The following is a 27777-nucleotide window of genomic DNA, read 5'->3' as shown; positions in this document are numbered from 1 at the left end:
GCAATAATTATCAACCATTAAAAATTATGCAGGTGAAGAAAATCTTAGTTTGATTAATAATCAGTCAACTAACCTCAAATAATGTGGAAAGATATGTTCAGTAGTAAACATGATTTGCTCTCAGTTTAAAGGTTATTGTTTTCAATGGCCAACAAAATAACTTGTAACCAATATTATACCATTTTATGATAATTGTAGAATCGATAATGGCACTGAAATGAAAGCAGACTATTATAGCCATAAAAGTGAATGTTTTCCACTGAAGTATTAAATAGGCAGATCTGATTCAGTGGTATTGTAAATGTTGGTAAAGGGATAGATGGACGCTATGGGTTGTTTTGAACAGACACATAGTGTATGCGAGACTCTTGAAGAAAGCTTCTCATTTCTTCAGTCCTTATGAGACTGGTCCTGTTAGGCAAACCTTGCTGCTCTTTCATGCCTTGCTCATATCACCATGGCAACACACCAGCCCCTGCAGGCGTCTGCCAAATTGACAGTGTAAAACAGAGCACACACATCCACCCATTCATCCAACCCCCTCTCTTCCTTAAGCACAAAGACACCGGTTATATAGTTAACTAGTTAATGTATACGGATCATTCATCGACTGGTATAAACTATCTAATGTAAGCTACACAATCAGTGATAGCTTTATTCCTTTTTCAAGAGAACTACATTCCAATAGGTGTCGCTGACCAAAAGCCTTACAGGTTGAGATAGAATCAGGCGTAGGAGCAAGATCCGTGTAGGAGGATTTAATAGACCTTTACCTGCAGGGTATACAGGCATTTTCAACAGGAGATGACACACACTGTGAAAATTCAGCCCCGTCTCTCCACAAAAACACCTACTATGTACTTTCAGCTAACCACATGCATCAGAGGACATGCTTTTTAGCATTACAAATCTATTATATTTGACATTTTGCATTCAGTTGAAAAAGCAGAAAATCAAATGTGGATAATTGACGTGAATAACATGCAAAAATACAAAATGGGTGTCTGAAAATCGTACGTTTGCATATGATCCGGTTAACACCAAAAGAACAGTTGAAGCTTGGCTGAAGACATTTCTCTTCCAGACCTGTAAACTGTGAACTGATCCTCTGCAGACGGCTTGGTCTTTTTAATAGACACTCCAGAAGGATTAGAAAATTTCTAAATGCTCGGAGGCTATGAATGATGCACTTCTCAGTGTCTGCTTGTTGTCAGGGCAGCAAATGTAGTCATTTGAATATGTTGCAAAAGACAAAGAAGATTCTATTCGGTCTTTAATCTGGGAAAATATGTATACACAGTAAAAATTATTTGGAATGATTCTTTTTCACTGATCTGAGGTCTTGCTTATTGAAAAAGTTTGTGAATGAAAATGAAATTTAGATCTCCTAATTCATTGAAAATATTTGAAAAGAGAAAACTGGCTCAATTAGGCTTAATGCATGAATTTATGCATACTTTTTATTTGGAATTACATTTCTTTGCTGAACAAAAAGTATTAAATGAAAAAAGCTGATTTGTAATATTTTCCACTGCATAATAACAGTGGCCAAGATAGATATATGACTATTATGCTAACAATGAATTTGCCGTTCTTCTGCTCTATAAATATGAAAATAAATTATCATAAAGCTGGTCACAAGCAATTGGTGGGGGCCCTGGTTTGCTAAAGATTGAAAAGATCTATCCTCATTAACAGTCCCTAGTGCAGTCTAATTAGCATGTAATAGGACACCAAATCCAGCACAGGAGGCTTGTTATTTAAGGATAAAGCTCATCTCTCATTTGAATGCATTTTTCATAAGCTGGTCTAATTAAGCTTCATTAGCATTATTAATTAAACATGAAAAGCTTCTCATTTCCTCAGTATCTTGGCGTCTACTTTAAACAGCACAGAGTTACATTTCTCATGGTAATGACAGTCTCCATCAGGATATCCTTTGTCTCAAATATGATCCCTCCAATTCCTGAATGCTTGAGCGGAAAAAGAAAAACCCTACAAAATGTCTGTTGATGATATGGCTGTCGGAAAGCATCTCTATCCGTCTATATCCTTGAGGTTCCCCACATAGTGCAGCTCAGTATGTCACACTTATTCATTATCACTCAAAAGATGAAGTGCCATCATCTTTAACTTTTTAAAGACGAGCAACTTGAAACCATCTTGATTCTGTCACCTGCATCATGTGAAGTTAGTGGTAGAGCACATCTTGGATTCTGGGAAGCTTGCCTTGCTCCTTCCCCTTAAACTATAACTCATTTTGAAGACAATTCTCATCTATGCAGTCTACATGCACACCAGAATTTAGAATTTGTCAACAAATTCGTCAGAATTATTAGAAATATCCATGAATCCAAATTGTACAAAAGGAAAGATACGTATAATCGCAGATTGTGAATTAAAATAACTTCTATGATGTGATGTTATATGCAAATTCATTTGGCAAACAAGTGCAAGGTTTCATGGCATTCCTGTATAATCATACATCAAGATCACACAGCACACAACTCCTGCGCACATTACAGACAGCTCCACGGTTTGACTTTTATTTCCATGTATCATGTCATGCATCACAAACCTTTATTGCACGGGTCCAGATTTTGATTTTGGCCTTTTCCGTCGAGGTTTAGTTATCAAGAGCAGTTTGATCTTTCCATTATTCATTCTTCACCTCATGCAAAACAGGCAGAATTTGGATAACCCTATCAACTGGGGTTCGTCTATGAGATGCAAAAAAATTGGGTTGTAATTTTGAGTAACTGAAAAATCTTGAATTTTCTTTCCGTCTATTTTGCTCTCTACGTGATCATTATCAAAGTTGCCCATTATCATCTAGCCCTGGCAGTATAAACTTTATAATATAATATGGATTGTTTCTCACAAAAAGCGTTGTCACAGCATTTGCACTTAAGAAAGTGAGTAGGCACTGAAGGAAGGATACGAAAGGGACAGCAGAACAAAGACAAGTGGTTGGCGAGGCATTTCATTTGTAGAGGCAAATGAACAATTAGGGATATGTCTGTTCTGTCACTTTCACAATAAAGATATGCACAAACGCCTCAACAATTATCATGTTTAAAAACTGCTATACTGCTGTACTATACACTCTATGTCTGTTGATAGTTTCCCAAGTTCTGTAATAGGCAGACATTTGACATGTCACAAATCATGATAGTCATGACCAAGATATAATTGTCTGTGTTAAAATCTTTATGGATCAGAAGAAGGGGTGAAAAAAGTTCTGTTTCCTAACTGAATTAGGACTTATTGAAGAAGACTACACGGATCAGACCACCTTTACTTTATCTTCTCCAGTCTCGATGACTGTTGACACTATGTGTCCGTTTTTCTTCTAGAGTTACCGATTTTAGGTGACACTGATTACTTTTAACACTCTGGTACGTCTGAGTGAAGCTTTCTGTGATCTTCTAACTGAGACAAGTGTGTAACCTGACAATCTCGGCACCCTCCTGGCCATTCTGTAGTCCAGACTGAAGACCAAAGAGACGTCAATCTTTGCCTTCCAGGCCCATGGGCTTTGAGAAGATCCTACCTGGCTTCACTTGGTGAGGTCACTGCATCTCATGGTTGGGAATTTAAAGTGTCTGCAATTTTAGAGGACCCATAGTGCTCATGATGTTTTTATTACACTCCTAATGGAAATGAAGAGTTGGGCTAGTTTGCTAACTTGAGCAGTAATTTCAACCCTTCCACGTTACTTTTTGGGTTGGAATGTTGTAATGGTAAAATATTAAAATTGACTGCAGCAAGTGGTCCTGTGAAATGAACACATTATAAGTGAGATAGGACTAATAACATGCGGTAATGCACCAATGGCTCCAATCCCAGATGGGACTAAGCAACGGTTAGAACCCCCCCTCAGTCGGTTAACTGTGTGTGTGGCTGTTGGATACGATATTAAAAACCTATTTTTAGAGCCTACCCAAATATTACATGAATCAAATTTCCAGTACCAACACTTTAAATCGGAGCAAACAATTCACAAGCTGCAGAAAAAAGCTGGAGGCAGGGGGGACTGTCTTTGCAAATTGATGAACCTTGCATTTAATCAATTGGAATTGGAAGTTTTTCCCAACAAAGTCGAAATATAGATGTATGTATATAGATGTGTATACAGATACGTCTATGCTTATTTCACAGTTAAAGTCGATTGTATTTGTCGACAACTTTAAAAAGTTGAAATTGATGTTTACAGTTAAAGTATCTTTAGTGTATGATTCAGAGTGTTGTTTTAAATACACTCGCTGTCACTCAAATTTCAAGTACTTCGGTAGATGTACGGCCCAGGCTATGGAGCTGATGAAGGATTTTTTGGACCGTTTGTCCAGGCATAAGTCAGCAAGTAATCACACAAGATTTTGCACAATTGAGATATTTATAATGACCGAAATATCAAAGCACTTCCCTTTAAAAGAAAACGCATGCTCATGTAAGGGCCCGCTTGCACAGTCATAAAATACAGTGTACGATGTCGACAAAATGACTGCCCAATGCAATGAAATGTTATGATTAAAGCACCAAATGTTTAACCCATTAAAAACATTGATGCAGCAGTTTTCCTTCCTGAGTGATAAAACCACAATTCCCTACAATTTTTTCTCTTCAGATATTTTACATTTTATGTACGGCTGTAAATAGATTTTAAAAAAAGACCCATTGTCCCATTTTGAAATTATTTAATCGCAATGAAAAGTTTGTTTTGCTTCTAAAGACTAAATCTTATTAAGCAACGAGTACTCATACAGCGTGTAGACACTGTTGTTTGATTGTCTTTTTTTTTAACACAATACTACACACATGATCATCTCCAAGGCAGAATTCCACCGAGTGGAACATGTTGAACTAGCAATTCTTCCTGCTGTCCTCGTGCACTTTGCTCTCAACTCTCCATCATTTAACGGCTGTGTCTGAAGTGCCAACAATCTCCGGACGTTTTACAAACCACTGCCTTTTAGGGACACGGTGAGGGTCCTCTGCAGACTGTGTGCCGTGCAGGCTTGAGGTGAGAGTAGCCGAGCAGCTACCAACTATCAGTGGCTGAAGTGGTCCGCTTGTCCCTCACCCCCCTTCTATTTGACACGTGGAGGAATTCCTCTGCACCGTTCTCCGATGTATGTCGCGCCTCTATTTGTTTTACTTCCAATGCAAAAAGGCTCTCTAAATCTCCAACTACTGTCTCGGTGTCACCTGTCTAACTGACTGCAGCAGGTGGCGGTTGAGGGTTGGGTTGGGTTCAACCCACACAGGAAGTAAACAGAAGTCTCAAATCAAACAAACCAAGTGACTGGTTTATTGACGTGGTAACTTCAGCCATCGTGGTAATGCACCCGTACTTAGTTGGGTTTGGAAGGAACATTCAAAATTTAAGCTTGTAGATATTTTTAGCACTGCAGTTCCAGATTTTTCCTGACAGTTAAATAAGAGTTATGATTCAACATGAATGCTTAAGTAAATGCGATACCACTTTAAATGAATACTTAATATTTTATTAATTTATGTCACGTCATGTTCTAAAGTATTCCTCAAGGAAATAAATACCCCAGTCCGTAAAATGAAAGAAATCCCAATGGTTAGTCTAATTAAAATTTGGAGGCCAGATGTTTTGCCTTTTCTCTTTTCCCCAACGTATCCTATTGGCAGCCTACAGCTTCTGTATTTTTCAAGAAGCTATTTGGATGCACAATAAAGCAAGAAAATGTCTTTCATTTTCAGCCAGTGGATATTCATATATAGACATCTTTTACCGATGGTTTTTCATCAAAAAAGCCTTATTTGACCATGTTTGTGTATACTGTTAAAGGTCTGCTCTCATATTATTGCTTTATTACCAACACGGTCAAGAAGAATGAAAATGGATTTTTTCCTCTCGTTTTGGATACCAGCCATATTGGCTCCTATTGAGGAGAGGATGACAATAAGTTCTTACAACATAGCATACAAAAGCTTTTTTTCTTTAAGCCATAGTGGAATTAGGAATAGCTGCAGTGAGTGTGTTTGACCTTTTGGAAATAAAAAGACAAAACATTAAAGTTCAAGACTTGCTGAGCTTCTATTTTAACATTCTTTTGAAAAACAATAGCATCATAAGCCCAGAGATTCTAATCACCACCGGTCCTTATCAAAACATTTATACCACGGTTGTGTTTTGTTGGAGTTCGATTTATCATAAAAATAGTTGATTGTATTTGCATATAGTTTTTGGGAAACGTATATCCAAATGTCCATCAACATAGACCCATAAGAACATAACTTACACCCACAAAACAGGATGACAGACACTTGGGCAAAAAAGAGGACAGAGGATGTCAGCCATGTCATCAGGACACCTGTTCTATTCTAATTATAGAATAAAAATATGCAATTGGCAATGCAATTGGGCCGCCACGACAATTGTTGTAAATTTTACATTTACTGTATATCTGACAGGTGAAAATCTTTAGACATAAACCTCTGGAGAATTAAGTACAAATACTGATTATATACAAGAAAACCATTTAACTCTGTCTAGACATAAACTAAAGCAGCACTGGCAGTCAACTCGAAAATGAATAGCATTTACAACTTTCTATGTAGTTTTTCAATGCCTAAGATGATAATGGAATGCAAGGCTTGAAGGGCCAACATTTTAAGGGTTTGCGACCAAGGCCGAGCGAGACACGGTCAAAAAAAGAGCAGATGAGTGCAGGCTCAATGCTGCATGACTTGAAAAACTGTGGAACATGTGAGCATATACCGGCTGCGAGCGTGGCGGCTATAAGTATTAACAATGTTTACTGTTTACGTTCATGTCGTAATTGTAGGGTATTGGCTTTCTTTCTAACTATTCATTTAGCTTTAAAATATTATAATTTTCTACCAGGAAACCTTCAGATATTTTTGGAAAGTCAGAGGACCGCCTACCATAGTAGCACACGATCCTGATGGGTAAACTGTGTGGCGTAAGCAATTTTTGGAGCTACCCCTGATAGTTTGATGCTTTCACTGTAAGAATTGTCAACAGTGGGACCAATGTTTTTGATCCTATAATTTAAAAAATGTTTCTCAACAATACCTACTTTAACTTTAATTTTCTGAGTTGACTTTATTTGTGGACATATCAGGATATGTGCTCTAAATTGCTGGTCTCCCAGTTTTATGTTTAAAAGGCTAAAAGGATACCAACTAAACATATTGACCTCACTTTAAACCTGCTGCATCGCCTTTCATTGTTCATGTGCTTCTGAAGAATATTGATTTTCATGGCCATAGTGTTATCAAAACATAGACATCATTCTGCAAGATCTGTGGGTTTCATATTCTTTACTTCTTTGGAATTTAAACCTAGTTTTGTCAAAGAAAAATAGTTTTATGGGTTAATGGGTCAAGCTCAAGTTTTGAAATCATGTAGAAGAAAAGTAATCTGGCTACAAAGCGCTTGAATGAAGTGGAGTTGTTAAGCTTTGGCATTCATCAGATAATCAATTCACTCCTCAGCCAATATCCACATCTAGCTGAGGGGATTAGTGGATTTTGCACTTTTAAAACCAGTGAACCAGTGAATCGGTCAGTTTCTGTTCCTGATGGTGAGGTCTAAGGCGTCCTTCTCTAAAGAAACACCTCATCTTCCTCCACACTGCCTGTGTGACAGACAGGCACAATGCCCACTCGATGACATTTTGTTATCGGTTTGTCATTAAGTTTACTTTTAATCATTTGAAAATGATAAAAAAGGAATTTTCCACTGTGCCTCTTGCCATAAGTTCTTTAGAGGGCTGAACCGGATTTAAAACATTATTAAACTCATGATGAGGAGATTACAATTTTCCAACATCTAATAATGAAAATAACAAAACTGTTAATAAGGGGCCCTTTCACAAGACCGCTGGAGTATTTCATCTTTATATTAAAGTTGTATATGAAATAATACATATATTGGACCACATTGAACTTCAACACATCATATTTGTTATTGGTATATTGGATTTGAAGGCATGAGATGTAGAAATCTTTAATAAGAAAATATTTTCATTCATATACTAGTTGCTTGAATATAAAATGAAATGCAAATACTTTTTTTTACCGAGACACGTTTAAATCCAGCCTTTATCATGCTATCATATTGTGATATTCTTCTGTGCTGTATTTGGGAGTGACCAGTATGACCAAATAGTCATCTGCAGCTAGAGAGATCAAATACTTTAACCACATGATATACACTGATACAACCTTTTCTTTTAACCTTTACTCCGTTTAGAGTCTGGAGTGGATGGTACTGCACACATTAAACCTCATAGCCCTCATAGATAACTCTGTAATTTTCTTACAATTGCATCAACTGTGAGATATAAATCTTGAAACCTTTCCAGCGCCATTGAATTGAGTATGTAATCAGTTGAATGGTTTGGCACAATACACAGTAAATAACTGAAAGAAAATCCCACAATTCAGTTCAGCCCCTGATTCATGCTGCAGACCTAAATGAACGCTACCACTTGCTAATCCATGCCAATGTATAGAATGTATTATGACTTTGTGCATAATTTAATCGTTTAAAAAAAAAAGCAGGCCTAAAATACTAAGCAGCTTAATTTTCTCTCTCTTCCCCTCTCACACACACTCGTTCTTACTTTCTTTTTACTGTGTAGGGTTTGCAGCTGTGCTGTGCATCAAATGACTGCAGGAGTGTTTAAAGCCTACTGTTTCCCTACAAGAAATATTATTGTTGCTGCTGTTACGTGCCTAACTGTCCCGATGATGTGTATGTAATCCCAACCCAGTGGCAAACATAAACAATGAACAGAAATACAGAAGAAAACTACTCTAGCTGCTGGCCTGTTCGAACACGCTACAACCCCCCCCCCTCCCACTAACCCTTTAGGAGAAAATACTGACAGCCAGCACTGCTGCTTCATCATCTGGAATCCACTGAATATGGAAAAGGAGGCATGAGTTTAAGACAAAGAGACATGTTTACATGACAGTAACAGGATTACCTAACCCAATATACTCATCCGGTTTGAATAATAATAATGAAATTGTATTAATAGGTTGCTCTTTTGAAGTCCGTTTTCATGAGAATGGAGGAGGTCCTTTCAAAGCACCTTGTTTTCTATCTCAAGATGGTTAAGATGTTGCATCTCTAACAAGAGGGAGGAGTGATGCTGATCCTCCCACCTCTTAAAACTCTTCTTCCTCGAGAACCCATTCTGTTAATTAACCAAACCACAAGGGGCCTAAACATAAGTCCAAATGCTCAGTTGTTTTGATTTAGGTTCACTCTATATGAATGAATAAGAGCATGAAGCTAAGACTGATCATGGGATATATATTCAACATATGCCTGTGTGTGTGTGTGTGGGATGCTCGGGGGAGTTCAGGGTCAGGTCAGACCTCATAGCGAAAGAGTAAGTGTGCTGCTTCAAGTGTAACCTTAATACAACCACCCCGGTCTCCCTTCTCCTTTGTCACCTCACTGACGGTCTTTCTTTTAATTACCCACCACTGCCTGTCCAGCTGCTAAGCAACCACATTTCTCATGTATGATATTGTTTTGAAAAGATAAACAAGTGTATGCATGAGGTGAAGCGATAACCAGAATGGACAGCTGATGGTTGAAATATTAGCGGGTAAATTGTTTAGCCTTTTTAACTGCCTATCTGAAACACAGACACACACACACACACACACACACACACACACACAGACACCGAGCTACATCATGACAGATCTGACAGCGGGTTGTTCATGTGGTGCTGACAGCTTTATAAACACACCTCTTTCTTACATCTTCTGGGATGCCAGAGCCACTAGCAAATCAGTTGTCTATTAACACGGTTCTGCCAGAGAATGATGCACCCCCCCCTCCCCGGAAAAATATCAAAAGTAAGTATGCGTTAGTAGAGTCGAAAATATGCATTGTTTAATGCCAAATATATTGTGTTGCATTCTATTTGACATGGTCGAACCGGCTACAATTATAGAGTAAATAATCATCACATCTCTCCTGCAGTGGATGCAGCCTCAAATTTTGATAAAACTTACTGCTACCAAAGTTAATTTTAATACGGTTTACTAGACTAGATTGGCATGATCAAATAATTAGGGAATTGCAGCAGAATACGGAACTAGAGCAGAAATTGATCAAGCATGCCTACTGAAATTGGAAAGTAATAAAGTTCATTTTGTGATAAAATTGCTTTTGTTGGAAAAATATTGAAGACGCAGGATTCAGAGGATTAATGGAGCAGCAACGACTAACAACTATTTGCCGTGTAAAAACATAGTGGTGACGTCTGCCTGGGCTGATAACGACGGCTCTCTCCCTCCGCGCGTGTTTCTACCAGAGCTTCTCGTTGCGTCGGTGACATGGCTGGGCCGGCAATTGTTCTGCTCTGCGCTCTCACAGCACTTAAAAATGAACACCGACCCTCTGGTTCCCTCAGGTAAACACCGTTAGCTCCATCAGCACCATTAGCTGGGAGTCGCCGGCTCGACTCGATATCCATGTTTGGATCAGTGGAGGGACATCGTAAATCTTTCCAATCTAATAATAGACACGCTTATGAATGCATTTTAAAATTTAACAGTTCTGCATTTTTTATTTGTGGTCTTTTACCACAGGGATTAGCGGAAGATTTTAACCCTTTATGTGGGACATTTTGATTTTTAACTGTTGTGTTGTTGACCTGTTGGCTGCAACAACACCAATGCATTCAGGTGTTTGAAATAATGTTTTCATCAGTTATTTACATTAGTTATTTACATTTTAAACTAGTTTAGGTGCTCTTCAATCCTTCCATGCAACAAAAGCAACCCACGGGGAAAAATCTGTATGTCTCATTGAGTTCACACATAAATATGCAGTTTTTGCAAATTATCAGTGTTTATTGCACTCTATGCACGATTCCCTGACTGCCTTTACCCGACTCCACTCTCATTTCTGAATTACTGCCTGCATTCAGACATTTTATATGATTAGATATTATTTTCAATTTGTATAGATTCCCAAGTAAATGGAAACCTAATTTTGCGCTGATGAAAACAATTCACTAATCAGATTTAAAGTATACATCAGGGCCAATTTGGCTTCATAAACTGCTGACAGGGTGGATGGGCTTTGCCTCCGTGCTGAGCAGTTCCTTCTATCCTCGCTCGACCCATCTGTAACTGCTCCTGCTCCACGTAGGATATTTGGACAGTGGATTTTTGTACTCCTTCAAATGCAACATGTTTTCTAACGGAGTGTCTGTTTCTGTTCATACCTTTGGATGTTATTCTATATCCCGCACCCAGGTTGCTAAAGAGGGAATCCACGGCATATCACATATGACAGATACGTGCAGCTGCACTGTTTGCTTGCCGGTGGGCTTAAATGCCGTGTTACGCCGGGCCACACCCTGTGATGTCACAGCAAGTGTTTTTAATCAGCTGTCAAAGGCCAAAACACCGGCTTTCACCGACATTAGTGCCCAAGGAGAGTATTGCAGCAGCAGGCTTTTTGACCATTTTTTCCACTCGCTGTGGATTTGAACTATAAAGTGTACATTGTGGACTGCCGCATTTCATTTTATTGAGGACTGACGTGATTTCTTTTTCCAATGGCAGGTGGCACTGCTTTGGCTATTGACCGTTCCATCGCTATCGACCTATTGGGCAGGCACCCCTGCTTTAGATGTATTCCTAATTATGTTAAATACTGTTTATGTGTGTATCTTTGCGTCTATTCTCTTTGACGTCATAATCAGCCTTCACTGTGTGTACACCCGCTTTTTGGTTGGGGAGGAAAGGTGCTCCAGCTGCGGTGTGATAATAGAATAGATGTCAACGCATGCAGATGGGATACACTCGCTGTGTTGTTGTGTGCAGCAATAGCTGACAAACCACGATCTTAGAATGAGAACATAGAGTATCCAAGCATGCCGAGCTTCAAAGTTCTCAGCATCAATTGACGTAAATGGAGATGGTTATTTTTATTTACTCATTTACTTTAGGAAAACGTATCAAACGCTTAATGGGTGGTTGTTGAATGTGTTTATATGACTCAATCGGAATTGGAAAAATCTGCTCCTCAGCCAAGAATGAGGCTGTAATATTCAGGGCACTGGCCTGACAAATTCTGGCGAGATCCTGCATGCAGGGCAGACTCTTTTGAGAGAGTTTGATGACATTCTCCTCCTTTGATCTGATCCACCGATTACCCTTGCCGTGTTCCCAATTTACCCCTTTATTCAAATACGGCCAAAAGGAAAAATTGAGTTGGAGTCAATCAGGCGTGCGCTCTTTTAACCGACGAATGAAGCACAAACAATGCGCTGCTTTAGACGTGTCTCTGCAGTTTGATTTAAGAAAAGCACGCATTTCCAAAAAATGAACGACATGTTTGCCACATAGCTTCAAGTTAGAAAAGCAGAGTCTGTTTAAGTGTATTATCCTGAAACACAGCCTCCCTAAAAAGATGATTAATGATCATCAAACTTCACTTTCTGTTAAGCTGAAATGTGCCACATTTGAAATGTTCAAATGTGCAATCCCCAAAACAGGGCAATGAAAATTGCAAATAAAATGAGTTTCCTCAAATGATGGTCACTCACTGTTGACTCACTAACTGATCATATGACCTTGTCTGATACTGTTCGTGTAGAAATGTGATCTTCCGTTCCTCTCACATTGTTCTTGTGGCCCGGCCACGAAAATACTTAAACGTTATTAGTGAGGCTAGTGAAAAGCGGAGTGGTGGTGGCAGTGCGTGGGCGGGAGCTCTAATATGATTGGCTCAGGGACACTGCGAGCCTGAGTGGCAGCCCTTAATGGGAGCCCTGGAGAGGTAACCCAACAGCTGTGTGTTTGTAGCTAATGAGCGATGGGGGAGGAGTAAAGGATCACAGACTGGAAACACTCTGATAAACTCTTGCCTTAGAATGGCTGGGGAAGATAGGCAATCAAGTTTTCTCCGGAGGCGATTGCTTAAGGCTTTCCTTTGTGACAAAAAAATAAATAAAAAACTGCAGTTGACTCATTGCCCCTGGTCCATTGCTTATGCTTAAGTAGCTATGATCACTAACATCAGTGTTGTGGAAGAAAAGAAGGGAACAACTGTGGCGTGGGATGGATCTCGCTCCCTGCTGAGCCTTGCTGATTTAAAGCCTGGAGCACTGTGTTCATTTTATTTACACTGCTGCACATTTAACAGATGATGTTCGACACAGCTATATTATCGCAATAAAAACCAAAGCACAGTTCATTTTCTACACTGAAAAGAAATGCACAATGGTAATATGAAATACCCCAAAATTGAGCAAAGTTATCATTGAGTTCCTCCAAACATCCTCAGCTGGTAGTCTTACTTCCCTTCCCTTATTATAGCGCCTGAGGGTGGCGCCAGATGCATAAGCAGTGTCCAACCAGCTTCCATTTTAGGCCATTCATTTTTCTATATTTTTTGCTACATGGAATACATATCAACAAGTAAACTGTCCGTGCGGCCTACCTGTTACATACCAATTTGGCAACGTGTACAATCGAGTGCATTTTGTATCAACAGAAGCAGCTGTCACGTTGCAGCCGGAGCGCAACACGCGCAATGTGTGCGCGGCCGGCTCCTTCTGTAAGGTGCATCTCCCACCCATCTGAGGCGACCCAGTTTGATGAGATCTCAAAGTGTTTGGAATCACACAATTTCCTGGTGGGCAGCCCAGGCATAATGTGATGTTGAGTGTGAAGTTGCTGTGTGCTGCGGTGGATGAGAGCCCCACCTCCTCCCACGCTCCGATGATTAGAGAGAGAGAGAGAGGGAGGGAGAGAGCAGGGGAGAGAGAGAGAGAGAGGGGGGTGAGAATCTAACCTACCCACGGCATTTCACCACTTGCTCTCTGGAAACGCTTCAGATGGGCTCCTGAATTCAGGAACCGGTTGGCTTTGCAGTTTTTTTACGTCGCAAGAATAAAACATCCACGTTGCCGTCGCTCAGACATCCCGCGCGCCCGTAACAGTGCGTTTTCTAGCCCGCTGACATCACGGGGAGCGCGCGACAAACTTGGGAGCAAAAGGGACGCGCGGAGGAGTACGTAGCTCGGCGGGGATGAGTTGTTGAGGATTTCACGAATGGCACACAGTCGGCTCTCCCTGTGGAATGAGACTCTTCGTTCTCTGGCTCCATCATAAAAAGAAACAAGAAGCACTAAAACTTCTCCTTTTTTATCCCGCGGACACAAAAACATCTGCTCGGCGATAGCGAAGGACCACGACGGGCACCGACATCTGGTTTTGAATTTTGTTTTTCTTCTTCCAAGCGGAGAGTTGCGAATGCTCTGATTCGGATTTTCGCGGAGGGGTGAAGTTATTTTGACGCCGACCACTGTGACGGGGGTTTGAGGGTTAGACACCTGCCTCTGGGATCCCCCCGGCTGACACATAGCAGGTACCGGGATGAATGCAAAGACCAATTCGCATGGGGAAAGTTGATGTTGTCGGGTGATTTGTGTCGGGAACTTTCTCCCCGGAAAAAACCCCAAAAACATGTCAGACTTGGAAGTGGCGTACTAATAACGCCGCTCGGGGTCCTGTTGACTTGTTTCTTTTTAAGCCGACAACAAGTTGGCCGCGATGCGCTTCACGGTGGACGCGCCGACGTGTTACAGGTTGAGCGGACGCGCGGGGATGAAATTGGCACACATGTCGAACCCCGCGGATGACGCGCCCCGTTATTGATAATGCGATGCATCGCGACTAGAAACACATCCCGAGTTGAGTCTTCGCCTTCGTTGAGTCATTATTAAGCGTGCATCTAAAATATATGAAGGGGACGCGCTTCAATCTGACGAGGCCTACAGGGGCGATCGGCTAATTGCATTTTATAACACCATTATGATCACGTGAAGCGGAAAACGTGATCCATTCGTATAGCATCATTTCCTCGCCATTTCTTTCATACTAGCAGCAAATATCTCACTAATTGCCCTCATTAGTGGATCTTTATTTGGTGCGGTTTACATAAGAGTGACGTTTTTTTGTCTTTCCGCGCAAAAGAATGTTCTGACGTATTGAACGTCAGAACGTTAAGAACTATTCGTCAGTTCAGTGGGAAGAATCACCTAAATAATTGCAGGAGCACCCCCCACCACCCCTCCCTCCCTCCTCTAAGAAAAACCTTTGATCAGTGCATCCGCACTGGTAATCCCCCCCCCCCCCCCCCCTCCTCTAGCGAGAGTCTGGGGTGTTTTTTCTCTCCACTCCACCGACCACCGGGCACATTTTAATAGTCTGCCCTACGAAGCGACGTCGGTCAAAGTCCTCACATTTACTGCGGTCCACCCAAAAGACAAAGCCGAGGAACGTGACCGGCGGATTATGAAGCACTTTAGTCAGGAGTTTGGAAAAAGACAGATTTGGTGATTAGTTCTGCCAATAATTCCTCTTCGGTTATTAATCTATCTATCTGTTTATCTGCCCATTTATTGATCAATCAATCTTAGTATCTATCAATCAAAAGGAAGGAGAACAAATAAGAGGAAAAGCTGTTTCATTGAATTCCCCCTATTTTATCACTTTCATAATTTGACTGACTTGCCATAACGATCAATGATGAACTTTACACGTGTCCTCTGCTCTTTTCTGAATGCTGAATAGTTCGCATTGTGTCACATAATCGAAGGCTTTCTGTTTGCCACCCAGCATCATTGGAATAGCTCAAGTGGGGGTTTCTGACATGACCAGAACAGCTATTTGGAAATCTCACTTTAAACACAACAACAGACTGTAAAGTTTGCGTCCTGTTACGATGAAGATATCGCCCGTCTAACAATGTGTGATTGCCGCCTCTTGTTGACTTTCGCGACTGCTCTTTGCAAGGGTTTCTTACCAAATGGCTGATGCTCTCTAATTACCAACAGGCAGGGTTCACTGTAACTAAAATGAGTAAATTCTATTGCTTGACCAGCTGTAGGGAGGCCGACGCTGTGATACTAACCCCATCATAAATCATGCTGGTGGGAGGGTAATGGGTTTCACCTGTTCCACCCACTAAAGGCGCAGAATCAGCCAATATATCAAATCACCTCCGTTGAGAAAATCATTACATCATCCGCTATATCTTTCCTCACACTAGCGATGCCGTGGAGATCATATCTTGTGGCAGACATTCATGAGCTTGATCTGTGGAGAGAAATAGGTGAAAGTGCAAGCTTTGCCGAGAAACAAGCAGACTTTTGGTGCTGGATCATCATCTTCATTCCTACGATCCTTGCGATCAACAGGAATGTCTTTGATCCCGGACACAACCGCAGGCCTTTGACATCTTATTATTAACAATTAACAACTATATCATGTAACAATTACACCTCAGTTGATGCTACATAAGAGTCGTCTTTGTTGGACCTGTGGAGTGGTCAACTCAAAGAGCAAGTGTCAGTCAGTCACTGTGTTGACTCAGTCAGTAGATAGTCTGTCTCCATGGTAACCAGGACAGGCGCACATGCTCTGCAGCACAATTATATTTTTTTCCCCACATATTTTCTTTTAGGAATTATGGTAACGTTCAAATGTTCTATGCACCTTGATCTTTTTACGTTTTCAAACAAAATACTGTTAGCATCTTTTATTAAAAAAGAAAAGAAAAAGAAAGACACTTTTGATCTCCTTTAACATCTGGAACTAAGACGGCTTTTAAATACAATTTGAAATGTTCTTGTCACATGGGAGGAAGTAGTTATACATATTCAATTGACTTTAGATAAATTATTGAATACAGGGTGATTGTAACATACATTACAGACTCAGAATATTTTGGTCTTTGGTATTGCTTTACCTGTAATTATCACAAGTATCTCCAACACAGGGCTTATACCATCCGTTCTAAATTTATCACCCTATATTTTCCCTCATAAGCATTAACATTAGTAATTGATATCATTTCAAAACAGGATCTCCAGGTGCAGACAACACATCACTGTCAACTATCTGATCAAAACTCTAAATAATTGGGGTTTTGACCAACCACCTTTTTCCTTTAAAATGAAAACAACACTTAGCGTATAGTTGATTGTTAACCTCAAATTATTCTCTCCTCCCAAATATGAAATTTCAACTTTCCCAAAGACAGTTTGACAGCTCCCTGTGGTGCAAAAGGTGTTTGGCATAACACATCAAAAGCAGTTTTAAGATGATGTCTTTTTGATGTCAAGCCGAAAGAAAAATGATTGTAATCTCAATGCAAGTTGCATATATTTCCTAATTTTCCATTGGCCAACATGCAAACAAATTTCAGGTGGTGGAGTAGTAGGATTTGCGAGCTTGATTGTTACTACTTTATTAGATCCTATCCTTTTTGCTGGGATCAGCACCCTTGGGCTCAACCAGATCCTTCTAGGGAACGAGCACAGCATGATTGTCGACATGTAGAAGTGGAAATGTTCTCTTCAGCAGTGGGGTCAGTGGATGTGAGACTCAAACAGACCTTGCACTTTGACTGATGTTCAGCTTCCAGAGAAGTCTCTCCTCTTGTCCTGTGTGAGGAGCAGAGTAGCAGCACTGAGCCTTTAGGGAGCGGTGAGGGATTTGAGGCAGTTGGTATAGGTGGAATGTGGGATTTCATTGTCATTCCAAATGCCACTGGAGGAAATGGTTGGATCTATGAGGGAAGGGAGAGATCAGAGCAACTGCATGAAGAGATACAGCCTTATTCCTGTATCCGCAAGTGAAATCCAGATCTCCTCTTGTTTCCTTTTGAAGTTATTGCAACTATTCCAATATTCTCATTGTGAATTCTTTTTGCTCTGTTCTTTTTTTTTGACCAAATCAAATCATATTTTCTTTCATTATTAAAAGGTTATGGTTTTATACACAAAGAAAGTATACTCATGCACATTTTTCCATCAGAAATGTGTATTTGTTGTAGAGACACGTTTGCAAATTAAACTAAATTAAACATTGCTGTTAGAAAGACACCAAATATACAAAGAAAATATAGAATTGTGTCTAAATATATTTGATTTAGCCTCAGTCATAGTTATGTATTAGAGACATTCCTGTGTAACATCAAAAAGTGAGAAAAGACTCCCAATTGATACCATGCAGACGATTGAGAATCACTTTACCTGCTCTCTGGGAGCCACTCTTATCAATGAAGCTAATTGGCAGGTTTTTTTCTGGAGCTTGTGGATCTAGGGGGGTGATCATGATGTTGAGGATGAGTCATGAAACATAGACTATCTAGTCCACTCTTACACTTAGTCCTCCTTGCACCCCTGACAGTCTCAATAGGCTGGCTTTTTGCCAGGAAGGTTTTTTTTGCTACTGTGACAGGCTTTGTCCCACAACCCAATCGCACAGCAGTTTGCCTTGACTCCATTCTTTTTTTGCAAAGGAAACATCTTAATAGGTGCAAATGGGAAACTCATCAGGCGGTTTTTAAACCGTCTTTTAAGGTCCACCCTTTGAAGGTACTGTGGTACACACTGCCTTTGGTATTTATCTGTGTTGGAACCAGCTGGACCATTGCAGGATCACAGCCTGAGGCAATGTGTTGAATGCTGCTTCACTGGTAGAGGTAAAAGCGTAAATGCCTCGATTGTATTTGGAAAGATATCCCTTCAGAATATGTGTTGCTCATAGGTGTCTAGCCCAATGGATTTGTTGGTTGTTCTATATGTGCAGGAGTCATTGTGCAGCACATGGCACTTAAGGAAATTACGGTATGGGCTTTTAAGGCCGTATTTAGGCCTAATAGCTCTGATGTAGGAATGTCCAGTGTGAACTGCACTCATACAACTTGTTTTACAGCAGTGGTCACTCACCTAAACATTAGCCAGCTCTAAGTTGTCCTTTGGAATTGCTACCGCAAAATAGCTGCAGTTCGTTCTAGTTATGATGGGTGACACTGATGAAGAGAGAGTTTCCTGCAGGGATTTTCTTAGTTCAACACCACTATGCTGCCACAGTCCTATGGTGTTGACGGATATGAGTGTAGTAGACAAAAAGGATTTCGCTTTCTCCAGTGTTTTGATGGCTCATCCCGTTCTAGCATCTGGCAATAACTGGCATTCTAATTGAAAACGTTTGTCCTTAATAAAGCAGTGGTTAATGGTCAACCAGAACAGTAACGGGACAGACACATCTGGAAGAATGCGCGGAAGAACACCTGATTACTGATTCCTGAATAAACTCTTTGTCCTTCTCTTTGATTTTGTGCTGAGTTACGTTTCGGGATCTGCCTGAATCAGCGTGTATCTTCTGGGTCTACCACACCATCTGGGGTGGCAGACGATAACCAATTGTCTTCAAAGGAAAAGCGCTGAGATGCAGGAAATGTCACGCCTACTTGTGTTCAGCAGTTGTAATTTATCCGCTATGCTTCTCAGTGCACTATGGTGAGACCCCCGCTCACCCAGCAGTGAACTAAATATTAGCATTTGTTTCCCATCTTATCCCACCTCATAATGTTTTGAGTAATGGGGAGAATGAAAGGAAAAAAACTTTGCTGTCAAGCTTTTTATAAACTATTTGTGGTATAGCCGTGAATTGTGAGATAAAAGCCCGAAGGCGTGGTGTCAATAATATTCTACCGATAACAGGCTCTCACTGAGTGATGGCAGAATGCATGTTTCACAATTAAAATGAATTTTAATGTCAGTGTAAACAAAGAAAAAAGAACACTAATTTGCTGTTGCTGCCAGGCATGGTGCCATCTGGAAGACAGGCACGAGGCCAACTGGAAGACATTAAGTCACGAGTGTCATCAACCATAACAATCATGTCACTATCAAAGCATGCCCGTTCCCCCAAGAAGTGGCTGTCATGGCATTGGGACAGTTACAGCCAAATAATCTTATGACATTGATTGTGATTTTAATTTGGAAATGCGTCGTTTTGGAAAATTGAAATTCATCCCTGATTTTATATTTTTTTGAAGAGACTAAGAAAAGGACATTCTGGACCTGTTTGTATAATGACTTATTTTGTAAGTGACAATTAAATGACGATTGAAGAAATCAATTGTCGTTATCCATCATACCTTTTTACAAGCTCTCTAAGCTGTAGGTATAACAAATACATTTTCCAACTTATCTGCTGATTATGTATTCTCTTTTGCCCCTTATACACAGACACACAAAATGCACGCTCACTGTTCACGCTACATTGACTTGAGGCTCCCCCTGCAAATGTAAAAAGGGACACATCAATAACTGAGCAATTAGTGCATCAATAACCTGCACTTCCAACCTTAATGTATTCAAAAGGAATTGGATTTCTCATTGGATTTCTGTATATTTGTGTTCTGCTGTCTTGCTTAATACACACTTGCCTTGCTCTTCTATGGAACAGTGGTTCTTGTGAACAGTTGCAGAATTTGGGGATTTTGGCTTAGTATAACACAATTGACCGTGTTCGTCTTTCTCGCAAGCGCACAAACTAAGGCTACACTGATCTCCCTTATTTTCCCCTCAGGGTCCCTCAGGGTACCAGCCGAGATTAGATCCACTACCTGTACTCGGTTTTTCTATCAAAGTTCTTCTATCAAGTAGCACAATGCTTTAAATAAATTTCAACTTAACAAAAAATGTGGATGTACATATTTTAGATACTCACATACAAGTACCATACACACACACACACAACAGGTATAATACCGCCATCAATAACTTTCCAAAGTACTGGACCTTGATACTTAACCTGAACGTCTGCTCTCATTCAATTACTAATTGTACTCTATAGAAGCACACACACACACACACTGACTAAGGAAATAATTGTAGTCAAAAACCATTGTTGCATGAGAAAAGGAATTTTTTTTTTTGCCACAGGGAATACAAATCAAAGCAGACTCTAAAGTAATGGGTCATAATTACAGATTTGAAAGGTTCAGAATCAAACATGATGATTACAGTGTTTGAGGTAGCCACTGGCAATTGAACATGGAAAGAAATGTCTGTATTGCGCATTGTTCCAAGCTCCATATGTTAATAATGGCAACATTGCATTTTCCATCTCAATGTTTGAGGCCTCTCCATTAATGAAATAGATCAGTCTTACCAAGGACACTTTCTTGGCAGGTTTTGTAATGATTTATGTTGGAGATTGTGCTCTGTACAGGTTACGTTTGAGCTACTTTGCTTTACAACTCAATGTCTAGTAGTATAATACCAAAATAATGAGTCTCTCAGGCAATCTGATTTTGTACTACACGTTTACTTGATAATGCCGGTAAAACAATGGAATCCACACTGCCCCACAAATTTGTTTTGTGTCTAAGCTCACAAGATGTAATTTCTTGTTCCTACCATAATTCCTACATCAAATTTGGAAGGCTGAGACATTTATTGAAGATATTGAAGCTCTGGGACAGAAAACAATCCAGGCTGGGAAATAGTTGTGATTGCACTTGCAAATGCCTCTCTTTCCTCTGTCATTATTCTGGTCTAATAAATATATTGTGCTCCTAGACCTGCCGCTTATTAACAAAAAAACATTAATTTCAAGGATGTATTCCATGAGACAGTTTGTTTTTAATCATCCACCTATCCCTCCAGTGTGACTTGTTGATGTGAGTTTGTTCTTTTTAATAAGAGTTAAAAGTGGTTGCCTGTGGGGCTTGGTGCAGCTGTCAGGCATTTAATGAGCTAAATCTTTACATAGGATTTAAAAAAGAAACAACGTATTTACACAAATACTCTGCTATTTTGCAGGCAGATCTTCTGATGACCTCATGGAACTGACGTTACAAGTAGTGCTGTTCTGGGTCCTGGTGCTGCACTGTAGCTCTGCTGAAGGCAGTATCCTGTATCGGGTCCAGGAGGAGCAGCCTCCCAACACTCTCATTGGTAGCCTGGCAGCAGACCAGGGCCTGCCAGACTCTGGTCACCTCTACAAGCTAGAGGTGGGTGACCCATACCTTCGCGTCGATGGAAAGACGGGGGACATTTTCACGACAGAGATTCCCATAGACAGAGAGACCCTGCGGGACTGTCGATCCGTTGGCAAGGGTAAGCCCTGCTACCTGGAATTTGAAGTATCTGTGACAGACCTGATACAAAACCAGAGCCCACGACTCATCGAAGGACGCATTGAGGTACAAGACATCAATGACAACACTCCACAATTTCCCTCTTCTGTGCTCACCATCTCTGTCCCCGAGAATACGATCATGGGTGCGCTATTCGCCATACCATTAGCTACAGACAGGGACTCTGAAAGGAATGGAGTGGCGGATTACGCTTTGACCGCAGGGCCCGACGCAGCAACCCTATTCGGTTTACAGGTGGCTGAGGACAGGGGCGGTAAGCTCCCACAGCTCATTGTCCTGGGCAACCTAGATCGTGAGTTAAAGGATTCCTATGACCTCACCATCAAGGCAGTTGATGGAGGAAACCCACAGCGTTACAGCAGTGCTCTGCTAAGAGTGGTGGTCACCGACGCCAATGACAACTCTCCTAAGTTTGAAAGGTCCACGTATGATGCGGAGGTGTTGGAAAACAGTCCAGTGGGGCACTCGGTATTGCAGGTAAGATTGATTATGTCTTATAAAAAATACAATTTTAGTGTGAAGTGAACTAGATAAGAAACAGACAAAATCAAAAAAGCTAAGCTAATTTTTCAAAATGTTAAAATAAAAATAGTTTCTGGGTTATGTGAAAATCTAGAAGTAGATATTTTTATTTTGCCGTTAGGATTCAAAACTAGCCTTACAATTTAAAGTTTTTAAAATGCAACCTATAATGCAGAGCCCATGGGAGCTTGAGCCACACTTGTCAACTCACATATCTTCATTATCAATATAATTTGTTTTTCTTTGTAATTTGTTTTAACTAGAACATTTCTTTAATCTGCCTTTTTACAGAAGAAATAAAGCATTGGGGCATCATTTATATAATGCCCGTGCAGGCAATTAAGCTGCTTTTATATTTTGTTGTTTCATTGTTGTACTTGCAGAAATACAATTAAATATATACAACCATATATTGTAGTGTTGGAGTAAGGTCCTCACTGTGTTTATCGCTGAAGAACCTTTTCTATAGCCCTTTTTCGGTAATAAAAGAAGTGAGGCAAAGGTAAAGGTTAATGAGAAAGGCCTGATTTACCTTTCTTTTAATTAAAGGGTTTAACCATTGAATTCCTTTCATTTTAGGTGAAAGCAAATGACTCTGACATGGGCCCTAACGGAGAAATTGAGTACACCCTTCACCAAGCAGTAGACCCAGTGCCGAAACTCTTACGAATCGATCGGTCCACTGGCATTATCTATGTCAAAGGTTCTCTGGACAGGGAGGAAATTAACAGCTTGTCCTTCTACGTCGTGGCGAGGGACAAGGGTCCTCAACCTAAAAGCTCCAAGACATTTGTAACCATAGAGGTGACAGACCAAAATGACAACGCTCCAGCTGTAGAGATCCGTGGGATTGGTCTTGTGACACACAGTGAAGGAGTGGCCAACATTTCAGAGGACATGCCAGTTGGAACAGCTGTTGCTTTGGTGCAAGTGTCCGACAAGGATGAGGGAGAGAATGCTGTAGTAACATGTGTCGTCGCAGGAGATGTGCCTTTCCAGCTCCGCCCTGCCAGCGACTCGTCCAGTGACAACAAGAGGAAGTATTTTCTACAGACCACCACTCCCCTCGACTACGAAAGGATTAGGGATTATCGAGTAGAGATTGTGGCTGTGGATTCGGGAAATCCAGCGTTGTCTAGTACAAATTCTCTGAAAGTGCAGGTGACTGATGTAAACGACAACTCTCCAATATTCTCCCCAACTTTGTTTGAGGTAGATTTTGCCGAAGAAAACCAACCAGGGGAGAGGGTTTTGGATGTTATAGCCTCGGATGCTGACAGCGGCACGAACGCGGAACTCCTCTATAATATTGTGGCAGACTCGTCCATCAAAGGTCTGTTTGCGATTGACCCAAATACGGGCGAAGTAAGAGCAAGAAGCCCGCTTGACCGAGAGCACAAAGAGCGCTATGAATTCCGTGTCACCGCAGCAGATAAAGGGTCACCTGTTCACAAAGGAACAGCAACTGTTGTGATAAAAGTCCTCGACCGTAATGACAATGACCCCAAGTTCATGCTCAGTGGCTATAGCTTTTCAGTTTTGGAAAACATGCCTCCTCTTAGTCCAGTTGGCATGGTGACAGTGCTAGATTTGGACAAAGCCGAGAACGCCCATATTCACCTCTCTGTAGAGCCCGATGGAGGGAAGTTTGTTGTTCAAAACGGAACGGGCACCATTCTATCAAGCATCTCATTCGACAGGGAGAAAGAAAGCAGCTATACTTTCCGTCTGAAAGCAGTGGATGGAGGAGAGCCCCCTCGCTCTTCGTGTGTGGGCGTTACCATCAATGTGCTGGATGAAAACGACAACAACCCTGTGGTCACCAAACCCTCCAATTCGTCGTTCAGGCGCTTGTCACCTTTAGCTTCCCCAGATAGCCACGTTGAGATAGTGGAAGCTGAAGACCTGGACAGTGGGCCTAATGCAGAGCTGGTCTTCAGCATCGCTGGCGGAAACCCTTACCAGTTATTTCGCATTTCCCCTTCCAGTGGGGAGATTACTCTTGCAAAAGAGATGACCCGAAAACATGGCGGACTACATCGTCTTGTGGTGCGAGTGAGCGATAGGGGGAAGCCTGCACGTCATGCAACTGCCCTGGTGCACATTTATGTCAATGAAACCATTTCAAATGTCAGCTTAGTGGAGGCCCTAGTAGGTCACAGTCTCTACACTCCGCTGGACAGGGATATTGCTGGTGATCCTGACAATGGTTTTGCTGCACAGCGCAGTAACATTTTGTTTGGAAGCCTCGCAGGTGTTGCAGGAGTTGTCATGTTAATCTTGGTGGTGGTATTTGTTCGACACCGCATCCACAGAGAAACTAAGAGTGGGTATCAGGCGGGCAAGAAGGAGACGAAGGACTTGTATGCGCCCAAACAGGTGCCAAAGAACACCAAAGGCAAACGAGGAAGGAAAGGAAAACCCCAAAAGTCCCCAAAACCACTCGGGGAAGATGAAGAAGTCAGCCTTCAAAAGAGTCTAAAGTTCAACCTCGATGGAGTCAATGATAGCCCCAGAATACACCTGCCCTTAACATACTCACCAGGAAGCCCAGATATAGGCAGGCACTACCGCTCCAACTCCCCCTTACCCTCCATCCAGCTGCAGGCCCAGTCCCCTTCAGCCTCACAGAAGCATCAAGCTGTCCAGGACCTTCCCGCTGCCAACACCTTTGTAGGAACGGGAGGAGATGACAACTCTACCGGCTCAGACCAGTATTCAGATTACAGCTACAAGACCAGCCAACTGAAGTACAGCAACAAACAGGTAAAGTCATATCCAATTACATGTAACATCTGTCTTAATGGTCTGTTAGAAGAGTGCCATGATCTACTTAATAGATCATAACATCATTTTTGACATTTTGAAAAGTACATAGTAAATGCAATGGCAGATTAAGGAAACGCAAATTGGATACTCTGCCTTGAAAAGCATCGAAGTGGTTTGTAATGACAAAGATAATCACAATATCAATTGAGACATTTCTATCCTGTCATACTATCTTCGTTTTGACATGTTACTTCTCTTGCGTGTTTAATTTAGTACATCCAAAAATGTTACCTCAGAGTTAATGTGCAAACGTTCCACTACTAGAGAACTTAGATGGCCTTGTGTATTTTATTTTTTCTTCCTGGGCTGTGAAGTAGAGTTCTCAATGACTTACCTCTGCTCCTCCGCCTGACCTCTGGTGCTCTGGTGTTTCCGGTCACTTGCTCTTATCTCCCTGCTCCTTATGCTCTTATCTTCTATTATCCGTGCAACATTGGCAAGGCCCCAATTGCCATGGAAACACATATTTAAATAGACTCAGAGGGGATTACAAATGTAAAATTGTAGAGTCTAGGGATAGAAAGCTATTGTGTCTCTAGGTTTCTGTGTCATCTGCAAGGGTCTGACTGTACGTCTTGGACTAGACACGTCTAGACGTGTATTTGTCCGTGTGCGCAGAATGCTTTTATCCTCAAATAAAAAGATTCTAACCCAGCAGTTTATTACAGCTGCTATTAAATGCATCCCCGTTTTTCTGAACATCCGCTGTACTCGAGCAAAAAAACAAAAAAACATTCAGGACGCAAAAACAGAATGGCGTTACTCAAAAGAATCCCCCACTATATTACTTATCTTACAAATTCAGTACGTCTACAAAACATAAACAGATATATATTCAAATCACACAAAAATGCTTTAATAATGCAATATTAACTTGATATTATTCGAGGTGAGTTGTCATTGGTTCTCAAGACACTTCCATTATGTTAAATCAGAGTGTCATGAATACAAAACAGTTTGACATTCTCCACGTTTGACACACATAAGTTAGCAAAAATACAAGTGGAAAACATGCCGCTGAGTTCTGAAACACGTGTGGGTGACACATTTTCTCTGGAGACATCTTCAGAGCTACGATCACAGTTGGTTAGTTGGTAGTTTCAGCAGATGCTTGCTGACAGTTTAGGTGATCACAAGCCTTTTTGGGTGGAGTCATTTTAGAAAACAGCCACTTCGGTCTCCTTGATGGACAACATAAGGGACCAAAATGACTGCCAGCCACTGGGTGCATCTGGGTATTTGTGTGTAGTGCCAATCTCTGTGTTTGGATGTAGTTCTACTGCTCAGTAAAAGAGAGTTAATTGTTACTGCGCTGCAGATGTACGCTCTAAGCACTTGAAAGTGTTTTGGATTTCTCGATATGGTAACATAAATGCGTATGAGGCATGATTCCAGTGATTGACAGGCTACGTAAAAACATGGACAGATGTCAAAGCTCATGTGACATACCTCAGCAGATGTTGTCCCATGTATTGCATCCCCGCTCACATCAGGAAGAACAGATTGTCCAAAATATATAATTAAAGTAACTGCCAGGTTATGTGACAGATGTACAGTGGTGCCCCTTCCTAATTAACTGTGGTGTTTTTGACAATGGCTTTTCATTGGGAATGTGGTACAGTGTTTAGCTTTGTGCGTCAAACTTAGTTTGAGTACTTTCCATCTCAACTTCTTTAAATTACTTATTTTTCATGGTACAGATAAGAATTAGATTGTGTTATTAGTGCTTTTCTAAACCCATAGAGTAACTTCGTAGCCACACACACAACATGCGTGGGTGAGTGAACTGTGGTTTGTTTAATGAAGTAGGAATCAGACAATTGCTTATTAAGTTGGACATAAAGTGCTCCATAATGGTTTACGGTTTCTTCAACTTCACTTAATCATAATAATTTGTATATAATAGCCAACGTTTTACTTCAGGAGTCAACAACGTTCTGAATTCATTTGAAATGTTTGGATCACAGGTGTCAGAAACAATGCTCCTCAGCCACCACTGGAATTTAATTCTACAAATAGTAGACTACTAATACAATTTGTGTAGCCTAATCTTTAGCTGCAAGAATTACTGATTTTAAACAGAATGATTAGAAATGCCAAAGTAAAAAGAACACTCTGCAGGGTTCAAATGTTCTTTTAGCATTTGAAAAGTAAATCATAGCTTACAATTTTATACAGCCCTTTGATGTCTCGTGTTGATCATGACACATTTAGCTAAAAATAAATATATAATGGAAAAGCCTCCTATTGTGGTGCAGATAATTTAGTTTTTCCCCTAATAACAACATTTACACTATCAATTAGTGCTTCGAAAATCACCAGAATGCAAGAAATCAAATGTTATGTGTGTTGCAACTTCCGTTGTGATTTACCATTTAAAGCCTTTCTTCAAATAGCTTTACCATTTGCTG

At 40.8% G+C, this 27777-nt stretch overlaps 1 protein-coding gene across 1 annotated transcript in view; it reads left to right on the top strand.

Annotated features, from left to right (window-relative positions):
* The first annotated feature begins 13788 nt into the window (after positions 1–13788).
* pcdh1a (protocadherin 1a) overlaps positions 13789–27777 on the top strand; it is a 78561-nt gene continuing 64572 nt past the window's right edge. Inside the window, exons 1-3 of the mRNA XM_040181593.2 lie at positions 13789–14416; positions 21678–22492; positions 23117–25303. Coding sequence (XP_040037527.1) covers positions 21698–22492; positions 23117–25303 — 2982 coding nt within the window. The 5' untranslated portion in view covers positions 13789–14416; positions 21678–21697. The remainder of the gene's footprint in view (positions 14417–21677; positions 22493–23116; positions 25304–27777) is intronic.

This window comes from Gasterosteus aculeatus, chromosome 7, assembly GCF_964276395.1.
Source record: "Gasterosteus aculeatus chromosome 7, fGasAcu3.hap1.1, whole genome shotgun sequence".
NCBI lineage: Eukaryota > Metazoa > Chordata > Actinopteri > Perciformes > Gasterosteidae > Gasterosteus > Gasterosteus aculeatus.
The sequence above is the reverse complement of the archived record's forward strand: the minus strand, read 5'-3'. Positions and strand labels throughout refer to the sequence as shown.